This window comes from Takifugu rubripes, chromosome 16 (assembly GCF_901000725.2).
Source record: "Takifugu rubripes chromosome 16, fTakRub1.2, whole genome shotgun sequence".
Taxonomy (NCBI): domain Eukaryota; kingdom Metazoa; phylum Chordata; class Actinopteri; order Tetraodontiformes; family Tetraodontidae; genus Takifugu; species Takifugu rubripes.
In genome coordinates this window covers 9,141,953-9,158,296 of record NC_042300.1, presented here as the reverse complement: position 1 = coordinate 9,158,296, position 16,344 = coordinate 9,141,953, and the positions used below count along the sequence as shown (strand labels likewise).

The 16,344-nt window shown below is 52.3% G+C and overlaps 1 protein-coding gene across 7 annotated transcripts in view; it reads left to right on the top strand.

Annotated features, from left to right (window-relative positions):
* Window positions 1-16,344, top strand: part of sash1a (SAM and SH3 domain containing 1a) — an 89,906-nt gene that overhangs the window by 62,058 nt on the left and 11,504 nt on the right. For 3 of the 7 annotated variants that reach the window (XM_029849972.1, XM_029849977.1, XM_029849975.1), the window contains exons 2-10: window positions 935-1,063; window positions 6,471-6,521; window positions 6,663-6,712; window positions 10,046-10,086; window positions 10,175-10,264; window positions 10,403-10,515; window positions 11,490-11,588; window positions 14,667-14,802; window positions 14,912-15,888. In XM_029849972.1, coding sequence (XP_029705832.1) covers window positions 935-1,063; window positions 6,471-6,521; window positions 6,663-6,712; window positions 10,046-10,086; window positions 10,175-10,264; window positions 10,403-10,515; window positions 11,490-11,588; window positions 14,667-14,802; window positions 14,912-15,888 — 1,686 coding nt within the window. The remainder of the gene's footprint in view (window positions 1-934; window positions 1,064-6,470; window positions 6,522-6,662; window positions 6,713-10,045; window positions 10,087-10,174; window positions 10,265-10,402; window positions 10,516-11,489; window positions 11,589-14,666; window positions 14,803-14,911; window positions 15,889-16,344) is intronic. The other 4 variants (XM_029849976.1, XM_029849979.1, XM_029849973.1 and 1 more) reach the window with 3 other exon arrangements.

Genomic DNA, 16,344 nt, shown 5'->3' with positions numbered 1-16,344 from the left:
TTTTGGTGTTTTGGAAGGTTCCTGTCGCATGTATGAGCATGCTAATGTCTTTTCAGTGGTCTGTGTGTGTGTGTGGGGTGTGTGTGTGTGTGGGGTGTGTGTGTGGGGGGGTGGGCACTGGTCACAGAGATCCATTCATTTGTGGCCTGGCACTTAGATAGTGAGTCCGGTTGAGAAAGAGAGGCTGTCAGGCCTGTGCGGGGACTCAATGCTAGCTGTTTGCCTGGCACCGATTAGCTCCAGGCTGATGAATATTCAGCGTTTGCCATCGCTGCCAGAGTTGGCCACAGTTCTACCGAAGCAAGAGACTCGACTCGACTCGCTCCGAGGACAAAAAGGGTCTTGTGTCCCGAGCGAAACCCGTCGTCTGGCTGTGGAGCTGAACGTGGACCATGAAGCTGTATTATAGCGCGACTGTGACGTGACGGCAGCTCGGAGCCGCCGCGTTTGTTTGGTACCGTTGCAGAAGACGTAATCGCCGTCTTGAGTGAAGGGTATTCCGGTCCCGACCGTTTGCCGAGCCCCCCTTCCCCCCTCCTCCTAAACACCCGTCCGCTTCACAAAGACAGGAAGCGCTGATCCAAACGACAGCCAACAGGAAGACCTGATGTTTGGTTTGGAGCTCGGAGAAGGTCTGAGGAGCTAAAGGAGTCAAAGTGAGAGCAAACTGGGGCTGAAGCATCACCGAGCAGGGACAGTGACCCGCTCGGACCCGATGAGATCGGATAGACGGCCAAAACATCCAGATGTTGAGCGGAATTTTAGCTTTTCTGTCTGTTTGGTCAGGTTTGATTCTGCTGATATTAAGATTAGAAACGAAGCACATCGAGCTTTCATTTCTGTTTTTAGGTGATTATTATTATGCTATTGATATTTTTGCCCCCCCCCCCCCCACACACCCAGGATAAACATTCCCCTCTCCCCGTGTTTGCAGGACGGTTCCCTCGGCAACATAGATGACCTTGCCCAGGAGTACTCTGAGTACTACAACACCTGCTTCAGCGACGTCAGCGACCGCATGGAGGAGCTGCGCAGACGCCGCGTCTCCCAGGAGCTCGACATGGTGAGTGCACTCCAAAAAACAGCACAAGTATTTAGCAAAATGGGCCATTTTAACCAACAAGAGAGGAAGCCACTGGTCACCACGGTAGCGTTCCAGTACATTATCATTATATAGGCAGGGGGGCGGGGCTTAGTTACCAAGTTGCCAATAAACCCCTGAAGGAATGCTGTTGCTAGCATGTCTTGTGAGGCCCCAGCACCACGAACGTGCGCCCAACATGAAGGTGAGACGAGCTGAATTCGTGGTCATGTGACTCACCGATGGCGAGGCCGTGCCCTTCGGCCGTCTCACGCGTTTCTCCGCAAGTTCCAAACTTCCCTTTTTATCGCTGAATCTGGTGTAAAAATAGCTGCCAAAACAAGTGGTTCACTTCTTCTTCCCGGTTCCAGTTTCATCTCTGCGGCCCATCTCCGTTTTGACCTCTTCTCCCAGTTTTGGTCTGGGTCGGAACGCAACCATGTGGTTCCGTTTGTGCAGACGGGTTCGGCTTTGTCGCAGATTTATTGAGCGCTTCCCTTCAAAGGAGGGCAGACAAACATCCTCTTCCCATTACCGTCGCTGCTTTAAGCTGTATTGGAATCCGGAGCAGAATTCCGGATCACCGCTGGGCATTTTAGATTTTAGAAGGCCCAATCTTGAGGAGGTAAAATGGAGGAAGAGGAACCCATCGGGGCAGATGGTATAAGTCTGGGTGGGGAAGGAGGAAAAGTGCTGAGTGGGCTCCCAGCCCGAAGCGAGGGACAGGAGAGGGATGAGGATGTGAACCGAGAGATGAAGGGAAAAGGATGAGGTGAGACGGAGACGAGAGCCTGCAGCTGTCCTCATCGCTCCGCACAAAGTTTGGCACCGAACTGCGGGAGAGGATGAGAGGGAACACCGAGGGAAGCGCTCGAGGTCGCGGCTCTGCTTGTTGCTTTGGGAGAGCGTAGCATCAACCCACGCTGTATGGATCCGCGCGCCGTCGTATGGATGGGTAGAAGGAACCTGCTAGCGTGTTAGCGGGCGCGGATCAGAACAGGAGGAATCCGCATGCACGGCTACAGTGGCGGCAGCTACCCTTTTCACACAGTTAGAAAAGGTCACAAAATGTGTCCAAACTGCACCAGCCAGGGGTCTTTGATGAAGTGGTGCTCCTGGAGGACCTGGTCCCCGGGGACTCGTCACCTGTAAAGGCTACAGGATGGCGGCTGGGGCAATCGTGCGTCTGCAGCCGCCCCTCCCTCCCTCCCTCCCTCCCTCCCTCCGCTGCCATTGTCTGTCTTCTTTGTTGGTTTACTGAAAAGGTCACTTCTGATTCTTCAGTACAAAGTCTTTGTTTGCTCCACAGATGCTAATGATATCCGTAGCAGGAAGCGTGCTATCGAGGTAAAATTGTTCTTTTCTTCGGAAAATAATATCTCCAAAACTCTCTGGCAACTTTTCCTGAAATTCATCCGAAAGGCGAAACAGAGAAGCATGGAACCACAGGCTGAACCTCCTGGTCTGGGTGCAGAGAGACCTCTGACGCTAGCAGCGCATCTCGCTCCCATGCTAACCGTTAGCTGTTGAAATAGGCTAATCCAAGCTAATAAACGAAATCATTTGACCAGGATGAAGCCAGGAGCTCACCTGTGCGGGAGCAAAGTTCACGCTACGTTCGACCTTTATTAGTTTCCACACTTAAACCACTTGAACATTTGAAAGTTTTGGTGTTATAAAGTTGATATCTGTTAAATTTAGCAGCAAATTTCACACGTTTCTGTAAGATCCCCCGTAGAAAGCACCGCACCGCTGCGGTTAGCATGCTACCAATGGAGAGAACACTTTTCCAGTTTCTACCTCAAATTGTTCTGTTTGACAGATTTCTAGAGAGATTTCCCTGCACTTATTTATCCAAAGTGTTGTTTCTCCTCAAAATGGTGTTTATTTTTCCTCACACGACATGTTTGTTGGCTCTCGAGGGGCCTCTGAGTTCAAGTGGTGGCTCTCAGAGCTGATGAGAGAAGCTCTCGGCGATGCTATCACGCTCTCCTTCCTGTTGGGCCTTTGCTGGCTTTTTTCTGCTACTCTGTGTTGGTTTTAATCACTAGCATGGACAATAGGGTTAAGAAAACATCCTATGGGAATGTAGCCTTTAGATTAGGGCTACGGTTCCCTGCATTCCTATAGACAACATGCATTTGGAGGAGTTTCAGAAGGCTAAATGTGTGCAAGTGAAAATTATAGCTTTGTTTTCCTTTCATCGCCTTGAAAATCTCATTAAATCAGAACAAAATTCACATTCATCATTTAGGGGTCATGGTTTCACCAACTTTTTAAAAAAAAAAGTACTCTAAACTCACACCACAGCTAATTCTATTTAATCTGACATTATACAGAGAGATCTAAACTCCCTCAACGCTAAATTCTTCTTTCTTCATCCTCAAATCCACAGTAAGACATCGCAACAGTGTGGTTGGTGCATCTGTGAGACTAAAAGGAAAATTCTGGGTAAACAAGGAAGACTTAGACTGTAAATATTTGTTGCTTTGGCTCAAATGTAGCCGTTGGTCTCACGATTGGGGCAAAAATGCCCCAGCTGCCACCAGGCTGCCCCAGCAGCCACAGGAATGCCCCAGATGGCTGTTCTGGCCTCTGATGGCTGTTCTGGCCTCTGATGGCTGTTCTGGCCTCCGATGGCTGTTCTGGCCTCCGATGGCTGTTCTGGCCCGACAGCCTGACAGTCGGGGTGAAGCTCCAGTACAGTCGTGTTTGGTGTTGCTGCGAGGTGGCTAACAATGTGGCTAATGTGCCCACGCCTCCTCAGAACAGGGTCGGCTGAGGTAAACTACAGAAGCAGCAGAATTAAACTCTTAAACAACCTCTGCTTTATTCCTCGCGCTCTAAAATGGCAGCAACGTTCCTCCAGGGTGGGAAAACCTCTTTCCGAAGTCCAACAGTCCGTCACAAATGCATTTTTATAGCAGTTAAACTGCGCTCGGCAACAGCGGTGACTTCAAACAGACGTGCACGTTCTTGCACTGAGCCGTGCTGGTTCTTGCACTCGTACCAGATTTTCCAGTCGGTTCCTGTTCCCCCCCCCCCCCCCCCCCCCCCCCCCCCCCCCATTGGGGTGTGCAACCATGCTAGCTGATGCTGGCTAAACTGAACCACTGTAGGTAGACGCTTTGCTCACTTCACTGGAGCTTTTCATGCTTCCGTGTGTGTGTGTGTGTGTGTGTGTGTTTGCGCAGTAGTAGGCCGGAGTCGCCTTAGATCTGGTCTCCCCGTCTGCCGACATCGTGATCCTCATTAGCCGGATGCTTCTCTGATGCCTCCCCCGCGCTAATTCCCTTCGATTCTGTCACGCTTAAGTAATCAGAGTCTTGTGTGTACTCGCAGTGAGTCTTGCACAACAAACCCTGTGGGTATGCGCGCATAGATACCGATTCGGGGTAATTGGGGCAGTATCTCAAGCTGGTAGGTTCAAGTAGAGGGTAGCATGTCCCCCGGGGAGCGTCGTGTAAGGGTCTCACACGCTCCGTGTGTAGACGCCCCCTCAAACGCGTCGATTTTGGATTCTCTTTCATGATCTGACAACTTCCGCGCTGAGCGCAGATTTGCTTCGGAGTCAGTTTCCGTCTCCTCTGCGACAGATTCGTTGAGCAGAGCTAGCAGGAGGTGCCCCCCCCCCACCCCAACCACCACCACCTCCAGGGTAGAGACGGAGGACTCGGCCCGAGCTTCCAGGGATGCTTTCAGGGCAGCGGGAGGGGGGACAGAGAGCTGCTTTGTCTCTGTCTCCGGCTCCGTCTGTGGATGTGGACGGGACCCGCTGCCCCTCCGTTTGGGGGGGGGGGGGGGGCTGTGTTCAGACGTGGTGGTCCGTGTCTGGCGTCCGTCCGTGCCTTCTGCTCGTGTCCAGCAGGTCTCCATTGTCCCCCGCAGCTCACAGACAGTGAAGTATTCATGGCGTGAGCACGCGAGGACACACCTTGTTCCCTCTTTTTGTGGCTTTCTCCGAACGCTCCCTCGTTATTCTGCCGGGCACAGCTGTGCTTGCATAAGGTTCTTTTTGTGTCTCATCAGGTTTTTCTTGAAATGAAAAGGGCATCACGTCAGTGCCTGGTAACAGGGCCAAACCCCAGCCAGGGTTCTCTAAGGTCGGGCGGCTGCATTCCCTGGATGGACCGGCGGCCTCTCACCTATTCTGACGTGACCTTGATTCATTTTCCAGTGAAACATGGAATCCCCCGTCTCTGTGGGCTTGATTATTGAAACAGGTTCATGATTTAAGAGGACAAACGATAACGTTGGACTGTAAAAGGACACTGGCGGAGCGTCATGGCCAGTTACTGAGCCATAAGTGTGGGATTCAGGCTCATTTTGAGGCTTTTAGTCACTAAAGTTCTGCCCCTCGGTGACGCCTGAGCTCTTTATGTCCGTTCTTCTGACCACGCGACGCAGCCTGACTCAGGGTGGAAGGACGAGGGCTGTGGCCGGGTGACGATCCTTCCTGTAAAAGGCCGACAAAGAAGACAAAAGGTCAAAGGACGCGTCACCTTGGATTTGGGATCAGGAAGCGCGATGGCCAATGGGAAGGAAGTGTTGAAGCTCCAGCTTCCTGTGACTGCACGGTCAGCCGTCTAGATGAGGAGGGAATGATGCACTTTGACTAAAGAGCTCATTTCCTGATTCTGGGAAGATCCAGAGTTGCTCGTTCGTTCTGGTGGCAGCAGGAACTAAAGCTGCCGGATGGTGGGAAAGTCTCTGACCTGCAGATGGATTCAAACCCAAACGCACGAGAATAAAGCCCCAGTTCCTGAGATGTGCGTCAGCGGGGCGGAGCCATCAAACCGTGATCCTGTTCAGCAGGTAGCGCCGCGGCGTGCTAATCTGGCTGGCACACGTACCTCACCTTCATGTCATCATTCCTATTAATCTGTTTCATCTGGAAATTCTGCAACGACAAAGAGAGAATGAAAACAGGAAGTTCTCTAGTTTTCTGTTTCAATGAGGCCTCAGCTGTGCAATCAGCACTTCCTCTGCGGCCCGTTGGCACCCTCGACATTCAGATCCAGTTTCAGTCATTACTGAAGGCTAAACTGAGGTAGTGAAACACTTTAACATCTCACGTTGCTGCTTGTTGCAGCTCCACAGCTTCTGCTTCCCCAAACTTTAGCGTGCTAGCGGTTTTCTGATAAATGTTGCCTTTATGGGACTCCCAGGACAATAAAGGCCGTCAGCTGCTGAACGGGTGTGCATAGTTCAGGCAATGGAAACTAGTCCTGATGTGTGGAGTCGTCTGAGGGCGTTTGTTTCCAGTCGGGACTCGTCTGTTGTCACCTGAGCTTTTGGTTTAGTGTACACAGAGCTCGTCACGCTGCAGCGCCCGGGGGCCCTTTTTATGTCCCGTCCTTACCCTGTTTCCTCTGCATTCTTTCCTCAGGACAAACAGGACCTGAGCAACACGTCGCTGCAGCTCCGTACCGAGATCCAGGTAGGGTGTGTGTGTGTGTGTGTGTGTGTGTGTGTGTGAGTGAGTGAGTGAGTGAGAGAGAGAGAGAGAGAGAGAGAGAGAGAGAAATAGGGCTTCACACCAGCAACAACATTCACCTGATGCCTGTTTTTCTGTCCCCAGGAGTCGTTGGGCTTCAGCAGCGAGGTCTCCACGCCAGAAATGGACAGAAAGTAGGCCCCAGCACACACACACACGCACACACGCACACACACACACACACGCGCACTTTTGGCCTCTCTTGGTGTGCGACTCTAAAACACTCCGCTCTGTTGCACTTCAAAGCGCCGTGTTGCTCCTCCCCCACCTGGTCTGAATCACTCTGAACACGCCTGCAAACCAAACCACAAATCAAATCTGCGCACGTGAAGACGCACACACCAACAATCCAGGTCAGCTCCACAGGTGGCGCGCATGTGTGCGTGCGCTGTTGACCCAGAAGCAGATCCAGCTGATCTCAGCTCAGCTTCTCCGAGGGGTCTGATTGGACCTCAGATCCGTTCGGTCCTTGGCTTCCCTCTCTGTCCTCGCCGCCGCTGAAGGAAACCACTGATTGGCTGCTCGGTCCTGCAGCCGTCCTCGGCTTCCTTCCTGCTTTTGTGTCCAGCGGCGGCGAGCGCGAAGGCCGATGACGGCAGAGCGGACGGAGCAGGATGGGGCGGCGCAGGGGTGTGGTTCCCTTCCCCCGGTTCCCCTCATTGTGTGCGTGAAATTCACCATGAGGTCACCAAATTCGAGCGAAGCCAACCGCCAACAGGCCTCGAACGCCTCGCCAAGAAAAATGACTGTAGGTCCAGTCGCTGCGCGCACGTGTTCGGCTTCTGGGATTGATGCGCAACCGGAGGTCAAAGGTCAAAACGATATTCCGGAGATGGGTGGGGTCAAAGCTCTGCTGCCACGGTTGCAGGAAGGTTCCCGGACTCTGATGGGGACCTTCATCGTGATCCTTTTATATTTTTTCCTCGCTCGATTTCTAATCTTCGCCGACTTCGTGACCTCCGCTGGAGCTGCTGCGTTCAAGCGACGGCCGAGGAAACGCATTCCACAGCCGGGAACTACATGACTGTATATGTTGAACAGACAAATACTGGGGGGTGATTGGAACCAGATGCCAGATTTCACATGACGTCTCCATGAGCCCCCCCGGCCTTCTTTATCTTTCCTGTTTACATTCTGTTCCTGGTAAAGATAGAAGACTTTCCCTCTCTTCACAAACATCTGGGGTGTGAACAAGGTTCCTGAGACGGTTAAACCCAAAACACAGGTCCTCCTGCGTGCATCATTATCTCCGTGTTTTGTCTTCGTCTCCTGATAGCTCTGCTCTTCCTCGGGCTCGGCGGCCACACCGGCACTCGCTGCCCAATTAAGACGGCTTCAGCCGGACCCCTTTGCACCGCTTGACAGCTCCCATCCTTTTAGCTGCTTCTTTGGCTCGTTAGCGCAGCCGCGCTGCCTGTGCTGCCACCTCCCGATGGAGCTAGCATAGCTCCAGCGCACCGAGGTTAGCTTCAGGAGGCGGAGACTCCTCACAGTCAACCTCCTCTTACCCTCCTGTCATTTTTTCCCCCAAAGTTCTCAAATCCATTACTCGTGTCAAAGGTAGATAAGGATCTAATTAATTTCTGTCTGAAGTTTTGATCCCCGGGGGCAGAAATTCCTCCGCCTAAAGCCTCAGAAACCTTCCTGGCTGTAATCCGCCCTTCAGTGCCGGCCCCTCGCCGCTCTGCTCTCTATTCCTGTGCCTATTGTCCGTTATCCCGCCGCTGTGAACGGGCTTTCAGGTGTAGCGATTCATCATGGGCCGAGGCGGCGTGATGGACGAGCCCCCGCCGTTGATCACCGCGCCTTCCTCACTCGGCGGGAGGAATTTGCGCTCGCTCGCGTGCACACACACGGATAGCCCCGTCATCACCTCCACGCGGGACAATGGCGCCCAGAGGAGATTAGCAAGACTCTCCCACCCGTCTGTGCGTGGAGGGCACAGCTAGCTTAATGGAGTGCTTGCCAGAGGTGATGACGGAGAACCGGAGGTCTCCAACCAGGAAGTTCCTGTTTTGAAAGGTGATTGATGGGCGCCGTTTCGGAGAGGGCGGAGCTTAATGGATTGGGGACAGCACACGTTCTCAGAAGTGGCTCTGATTGGGAGTTAAGGGTTTGCTACTGAAGCAACAGCCAATGAAGCCCACCTGATCTCTTCCGGCTCACCTGTGGCCGCGGACCTGATGTGGGTCTCGGACATCAACACACGAGTTAAAGACGGAGTTAAATGTCTTCACCCGCCGGAGAGAAAATTGAAAAAGAAGGGCATGGGTGGAGATTTACGGTTAAACCAATTAAGTTGTCTCGCCGCACAATGCCCGGACTGACGCCCTTTCAGAGATACTCAAGCTCCGTGAAAGCGTTTGGATGTGCAAGTGTACGTACGCGGTGCACGGGAGTTTAATTTATAGAGCGTGGACGGGGAGGAGGGGGCACGGCGGCAGAAAAGCATCTATTGAGTTAGTTCTATTAGCATTAGCCCTAACCTATCTGGAGGGGGGGGGGGTGAACACCGGGGCAGGCCATACAGGCCTCCATTCAATTACCATCTCATTATGTTGCCATGGCAGCCAGGCTTTAAGTGGCGTAAAGATTTCCCACTGCAGCCAGAGAGGGCTTATGTGCCAACACACACATAAACACACATGCTGGGAGAGGGACGCGACCCTGTTCGTCTTGTTTTGATGCTGTCACGCTCTCTCACATCCCTTCTGCACGGTTCAGCGGGCCCATCCTCACGTGCACCTCACGTGCACCGGTGCCAGCGTGTGAAACCGTGCAGGAAAGTGGCAGTAAACGCCCCCCCCCCCAAGGCTCTCATCTTGAAAATTGACTGTTCTCTTGTTCGACCTATCTCCTTTAACCCACATCTGAGGACTCTTCTCCACCCCCAGAGGCTTTAGCTCCTTTGACCCGGGAACTTTCCCACCGCTGTGGTTTTCCACCTGCTGTACAATGAGCGAGGGTCACAGGCAGGAAAACCGATGGCTTGGAAGTTTGAAGTCCTGTTTATGGCTGATCCCAGACATGTCAGAACTTGCTTATTTTCCATCTCGGCCTCTCGTAGCCCCTCTATCCTCCTCCTCCTCTCACTTTTCCTTCAGTCTTCCTCGTGACTGTCCTGTGGAGGGAAGTGGAAACACAAACAGGCTGAGTCTGCCCTGTGGTTTCTCCTCCCACACCCCCCCCCACTCCCATTCCCCTCTTCTTTGGCTCCCTCCCCATGTTCTCATAGCAACTGTCTTTTTCTTCATCTCTATTTCTTCCATGATCGCTTCCCCAACTTTTTCCCCCACAAGGATGTTTTTCACACAACAAACTCCTCGTTCGCTGTTGCCTAAGTGTCAACACTGACCTCATGTGGCCAATAAGCAGAATTGCATTATTTTATATCATAAAACTGTCAGAACTTGTTTTTTGTTTTTTTTGTTTTTTTACCTCATATTGATCTGCTCCTTCTTCACCAGAATGCCTCTGCACAAATCCAGTTCTGAGGATGGATCTAATGGTGAGAGTTTCTTCATTGTTCACATTCGTTGCTTTCTAGTGTTCAGACTGGAGAGAGTAAGAGAACATTTCATGGATTTGCCCTGCAGGTAAATGGGACAACAAGAAGAAGAACAAATCTTTCTGGCAGAATTTCCGAAAGTCCCAGCACAAACCAGTTGGACGTCAGACTTCCAAAGGTGCGTGTGTGTGCGTGCGTGTGTGTGTGTGTGTGTGTGTGTGTGCGTGCGTGCGTGTGTGTGGGTGGGTGGCCCAACCTTTCATGACGGTGTGTTTTCCAACATCGGCCTGCTTACTGCCCCCCCTGCACACTCTAGGAGATGATATCGGCTACGTCGCCAGCGAGATCACCATGAGTGATGAAGAGCGAATCCAGCTGATGATGATGGTCAAAGAGAAGATGATCACCATCGAGGAAGCTCTAGCTCGGGTAGGACGCCCCCGCGGACTCGCCTGTCGCTCTCCTCGCCCCTCCCCCGCCCTCAGCCGCTCCCTTCGGCCCCGGGATCCTCTGACCTCCCCTGGTTTAGCCTCCCCCCAGCTGCCAGCCATAAATCTTAAGTTTACTAAAACGACTCACTCTGACTAACACGTACAAGGCCTGCCATTTTAACCCATCATCGTCCTACACACACACACACACACACACACACACACACACAAACAGAAAACACACACACTCCAGGTTCAGGATAAGGGGTGCAGGGTTTTAGGATGTGAACTAATGGGGTGTGTGTGGGTGTGCTGCTGGTGTTCTGGTTGTCATATCTCAGCGGTCCCATCTGTTGGGGTGGGGGGGGGCACTGTGGTGCATTGTGGGTCTTCTGTCTCAGACATGGCGGATGATGACGTTGATCTCCAGTCTGCTTGTTTTGTTCTTTCTCATCTTCCTCTTCCATTTCCAGTTCTCTGCTTTTCTCTCCACGAGGCAGATGTTGACACACACACACACACACACACACACACACACACACACACACACACAGTCTTGTTTAGCCAATAGCTGGCTCTCGATCACCATCTCACTCCAGTCAACGATCGGCCTCTGCTGTCTTGCTTGTGTGCCTGCGCCGACTCCAGCCGTGTCAGCGTAGACGCGTCCCCGTGGCTCCAGAGATGTAGTGGGATTATTTCTAATCTGCCTTTCTGTTATTTAGGGGCTAAATCTGGTATTCCTGCTCAGAAAGGCAGATGTGAACCGAAAGTCGCACTGACGCCTAAAAGCGAGCGTTAAATCCATTAAAAGGATTCAACTTCTTCACCACTACATCGCTGGTCTTGGCGTCTGCACACGTGCACTGTGAATGCGCACCATGCACTGCAGCAGTTGCGGCACTCCGGGTGAGAGTGGGTGGCCCCCCCGTCCTGTTCCTCTGCCTTTCTAAACTCTTCTTCTCCACGTAGCTGAAGGAGTATGAGCTCAGCAGACAGTCCTGCAGTACTGACACTGCAGAGTGGACTGAGGGATCTCCGCCCAATCTAAACCAGTCCTCAAACTGCAACGTAAGTACACCCCCCACCCCAAAACCCCTCACCCCTTCCTTCCTTCCTTCCTTCCTTCCCTCTGCCTATCTCCTAACACCTCGACCACTCTCACCTTAATGTTTGATCTCTCCAGAGTTGCATATGAAGACGAGCGTTTTTCCTTCGTGTTTCCGTTTTTCTTTTTCGTTTCCAAGACGGTTGAAAGCAACAAATCCGCTCTTTATTTCCACCTTTCGTGCACCACGAGCCACATGGGGTCAATTGTAAGTCCTCCATCACCCTCCATAAGGTTCAAACTGCGTTGCCAGAGAGAAGAACCCAGCAGATGAAAGCGCTGAGAGCGTCCACAGTGTCAGCTGGAGCCGTCTCTCCACAGATGACAGACTCCAAGTGCGTTGAGGAGCTCAAACAGCCGCGTTCTGTTTTAGATTAATTCTGACTCTGACGACAGTCGCTCGGTTCTCTGCCGCCTCGCGCGCACGCCGGCGTCTTCCCTTCAAAAGTTTGGAAATGTAGGTCATGGGGACGCGCGGCGGTCGCAGCAGCTTTTCATTAGGTCTCTACTGTATGGCTTCATATGGGAGTAGCACTCAATCTCTGCCTGACCCACTTTTTAAAGGATTTTCTTTACAGGAATTGAGTTTGTCTAAACACAAAGATTCCCAGTGCCCTGGAAATAATTCCCTGCACATTGACATCGCTGCTATTTTGAAACAGTTTCCAGACTAAACAATAATATTTCTTCTGTTATTTATCAGTCACGTCCATTTGATGGCCACCTTATCACAGTAAATAGAGCTTTAACTTTCATACTTTTAGGTGGAATCTCAATTTCTGGTTGGCCTTGTAGGCTCGTAGAGCCGTCGGTCCTCAACATCAGTAATATTCAGTGATTATTGTCTATCAAATAGCCTAATTAATAGAGTGTGTGTGTGTTCTCGCACATGATACATTGTGAGGACCAGGAGCAGATGTTGGCAAAGTGAGGACATTTTTGACTCGGGTCCTCCCAACTGTTTGAAAGTTAGGTTATGGTTTTAAGGTCGGAAATAGGTTAAGGATGGGTTTAGATCATTAGTAGTGATGGTTATTGTCAGGGCTGGACAATCTGCTATGACAATGAGAGTCCTCACAAAGATAGAAGTCCAAGCGTGTGCATGATTTGCTCACCTCATTAGTCTGTCAGCTCTGGCAGACGATCGCTCGCTTTGTGAGGAGGATCGATTGATCGGGGAGGATTGCAGGCGACGCCTGAAGGCGCTCTTTTCAAACGAACCGCACCACTTTGCTCGGGAGGCTGCGAACAAACGTCGAAGCTGGAGGCAGGCAGCAGACAAGAGGGGAACATAGAGAAGATCCAGTCTTGGCACTAACCCCGAGGACATTATGGAGAGGAAGGGGGGGGTTCTGTATCTCAGCTCGTCCCGAGTTCCAAAAATGTCTTTTGCTGAGGCCTCGGCTGGTGTCACACACTGGGCCCCCCTCACATCCAGGGGACGCAGTTAGATCATTCCAAAGTCCAGATTGTTAAAACTTGCATGCAGCTGTATTCTATATACAGACGTGTAAATATACAGTACACGCTTGTCACGGAACAGCTCGCAGTGTCCCGTCTACTCTAACAGCATCCTCCCCAGGCCATCAGAGGCCACATTCCAGCACCAGCCATTAATGATGTGGGGGCCAAGACTGGGCCAGAGGGGCTCAAATACTGGGATTGTTCTCCGTGCACAACACGCCTTTTCTCTGTGGCGCGACGCTTTCGAGCGGCCCCTCATTTTTTAGAGCTGATTTCACGAACGGGCTGCCAGTATGCAAACGGGGGCCCAGATATTATTTTGGATCGCGCCTCCGTGAGAAAGTGTGCGACACGGTGTGGACTTTTGAAGCCGATTATTCCAGATTCATGCAGAAACCACGCGACCCCGCCGGTTCCAATAAGGTGGTAAGTTTTCATTGCCTGTTCTTGCGATGCTGGCTAGACTTGCAGATGTTTTCATTTGTCAGGACAATGGCAGCTTGGGCTGAACACCCCTTGTTTTTGGCTCCTCTTCTTTGTGCGTATCCTCCACGTATCTGCGCCGCGTTGCTCAGGGTCAGGACATGCATCACTGTCGGCCCTCCTTCCCACTTTTTCTTCACGCTTTATCAGTAATCGTTAAGTCAGATGTGGCCGGTTCCAGTCAGCTTTTGTGGTCTCATCTTGTTTAAGTGCTTCTGCTACCTCAGCCCTCTCTGACACGGATTCCTTATTACACTACTATTCAATTTGATACACTCGGAACATTTGCCAGAGCAAATGGAAAGTGGAGGTCACCCCCGTCGCCAGGATCGTGTGGTTTCAGTCGGGGGATTGTCAAGGGGATTGGGCCGGGGGACACTCGAGTTATTCGTTTTCTCCAGTTGTTCGGTGCCATCACGGATCTGCGGACAGCGTAGAACATGTAAAAATCCAACCAAGCCACAGCTGTTAACATGGACCCTGATGCATGGCGGCGACCCCTGAGCCAGGAGTGCGGTCGCAACATAATGACGGCAAAAAGCCGAGTTTTCCTCGTTAGCTCAGAAGTGGAGGAAAAGGCAGTGGTTTTGCCAGAGGCTGAGAGCCGGGCCGAGCAGGACCGTTGGGTTTCATTCTCTGTGTGTGAGCATTTTTGTGCATGCATGTGTGTCATCTTCCACTGGGGGAAGTGGCCACCGAAGCCCTGTTGCCTTGGAGACCAGCAGCAAATAGAAACAAGCGGAACCAGTGGACCTCAGCTAGACGCTCCCTGCCAGACCAGAACTGGGTTTGTTGGGGTTGTTGAGCCCTGACAGGAGATTCTTCCACGTGTTTGGACGCTAACGTGACCTCTGCCGGATCAGACTGACTCAGATGCAGTTTATTTTACAAATAACAAGCATTCATTTGGATCATTCATTTCATTTCATTTGTGTTCCTCCAACCCCTAATTTCTCACTACACTAACTTTTACTCCATCATAAACAATATTTCAGTTTTAAAAGTATGTTTTTAAATGTATTTCCTTGTTTTGTGTATTGTGTAGTGAAATGCCCACGTCTCTCACGTTCTCCCGTCTCCTTTCCTTCTTCCAGTCACGTGAACAGTCAGATGACGAACAGTCTGAAGACTCCGTGAAGTTCAAGCGGCTCCACAAGCTGGTCAATTCTACACGCCGGGTCAAGAAGAAGCTCATCAAGGTGGAAGAAGGCAAAAAGCACGGGTCCGAAGGTTTGTACCCCGCTGCCTTGGTTAAAACACGGTTGCAACAACTGTCAGTCACGGAGGGATTTCCAAACCAAGAGGGGTCCTCTTATTATCTACTTGTGTTCCTTTTTAGACTTCCTGAATGTGGAGACCCTGCCCACCTGCGAGGACAGCACAGCCCTATATACAGGGGTTATAAAGAAGCCCCCTCTGGCCCAGGATGCCTCTTTGCCCTCCCTCACCCAGGATCAACTCTCTCTGGATGGAGACACTGACAGCCTGACCAACTCCCCTTCCTCCAGCAGCCTGGACACCTGGTCTGGGCACAAACTGGTCAAAACCTTCAGCAAGTCTTCCAGCACCCACGGACTGATTCGCCCCCCAAGGAGAACCCCAGTGGGATCCGGGGTCCTTGGAAGCTCCATTTCTGGCGTGGGAGGCAGTGGCTCCTCGTTCTCGGAGCTGGACGGCTGTGGAGCGGACGAGGAAGGGAAGCTGTCGCGCTCCACAACTGATGGCGAGATGCGGAGGGCCCTGAGCTCCATCTCACACGGGGTAAGTAACAAGGAAGCTCTGTATGCCTATTACGGCCTCACCAAACCCCGTCCCAAGCCCCACGCCCAGTCCCGTCTCCTCATATCCCTGGATGACGGCCCCCAAGGCAGCCCCAAACACCAACTTGCCAGCCGGCATCACGGCAGCTGGACACACAGGAAGCCCGACCCCAACTACGCTTACTCCACTAAGCACCTACTGTATCAACGCTCGCGCAACGCCAAGACCCCGCTCTCCCCTCTGTCCGTCACCCCGTCCTCCCCCGCACGCTGCGATGTTGCCAAAACCAAAGGTTTTGGCAGCGTGGGGGGCGGCTGGGTGTTCCCCTCTCGCAGGCTGCGCGGTCGAACAGCAGTCAGCGAGCTGAACATCACCTATGTGGTAGAGCGGAGCCTGTACGGTCACCTCAAGTGGGCGCAGCTGGTCCGCCCGGTCACCCTCAGCCGCGCTGAGCGCCGCTGTCTGTTGGAGGAAGATCGCGAGGCGGACAGGAAGTGGGCGGCCAGCGTGGACCGTTGCACCAAGCGAGTGCTGTTGCGCATCCAGCAGAAGTCTGTGAGTTTAGACCTCGGGGTTCCTGGTCAGCCGCCTCGTGTGGACGGGACTCGGTGCTTCAAAGTTACAGAATAGCTCAGAGGTCAAAGGTCGACAGGCGGCAGCTCCACACGCACCGGAGACACACACACACACACACACACACGCGTGTTCCTGTTACTCCGCAGAAAGGCTCCTCCTCCTTAATCCAGCTGTTCACTCGTGCTGGAAAAGCCCGACAGCTTCTCTTTTGTGATGATACAGAAGGTCGCCCTCTGTGACCTTTAAATGGACGCCTCTGGCTTCAAACCTTTCTTTTAAATCAGATGAGGACGGAAGGATTTTAGATCATTGAGTGGACCTCTGTGCTAGCGCAGCTTTCACAAATGCCTTTTGCAAATGTCACGACCCCAAAAGATGCACAAACCCGCCGACCCGCGCTCCAGACTGCTCAGCACTTCCTTTTCAGATGTGTTC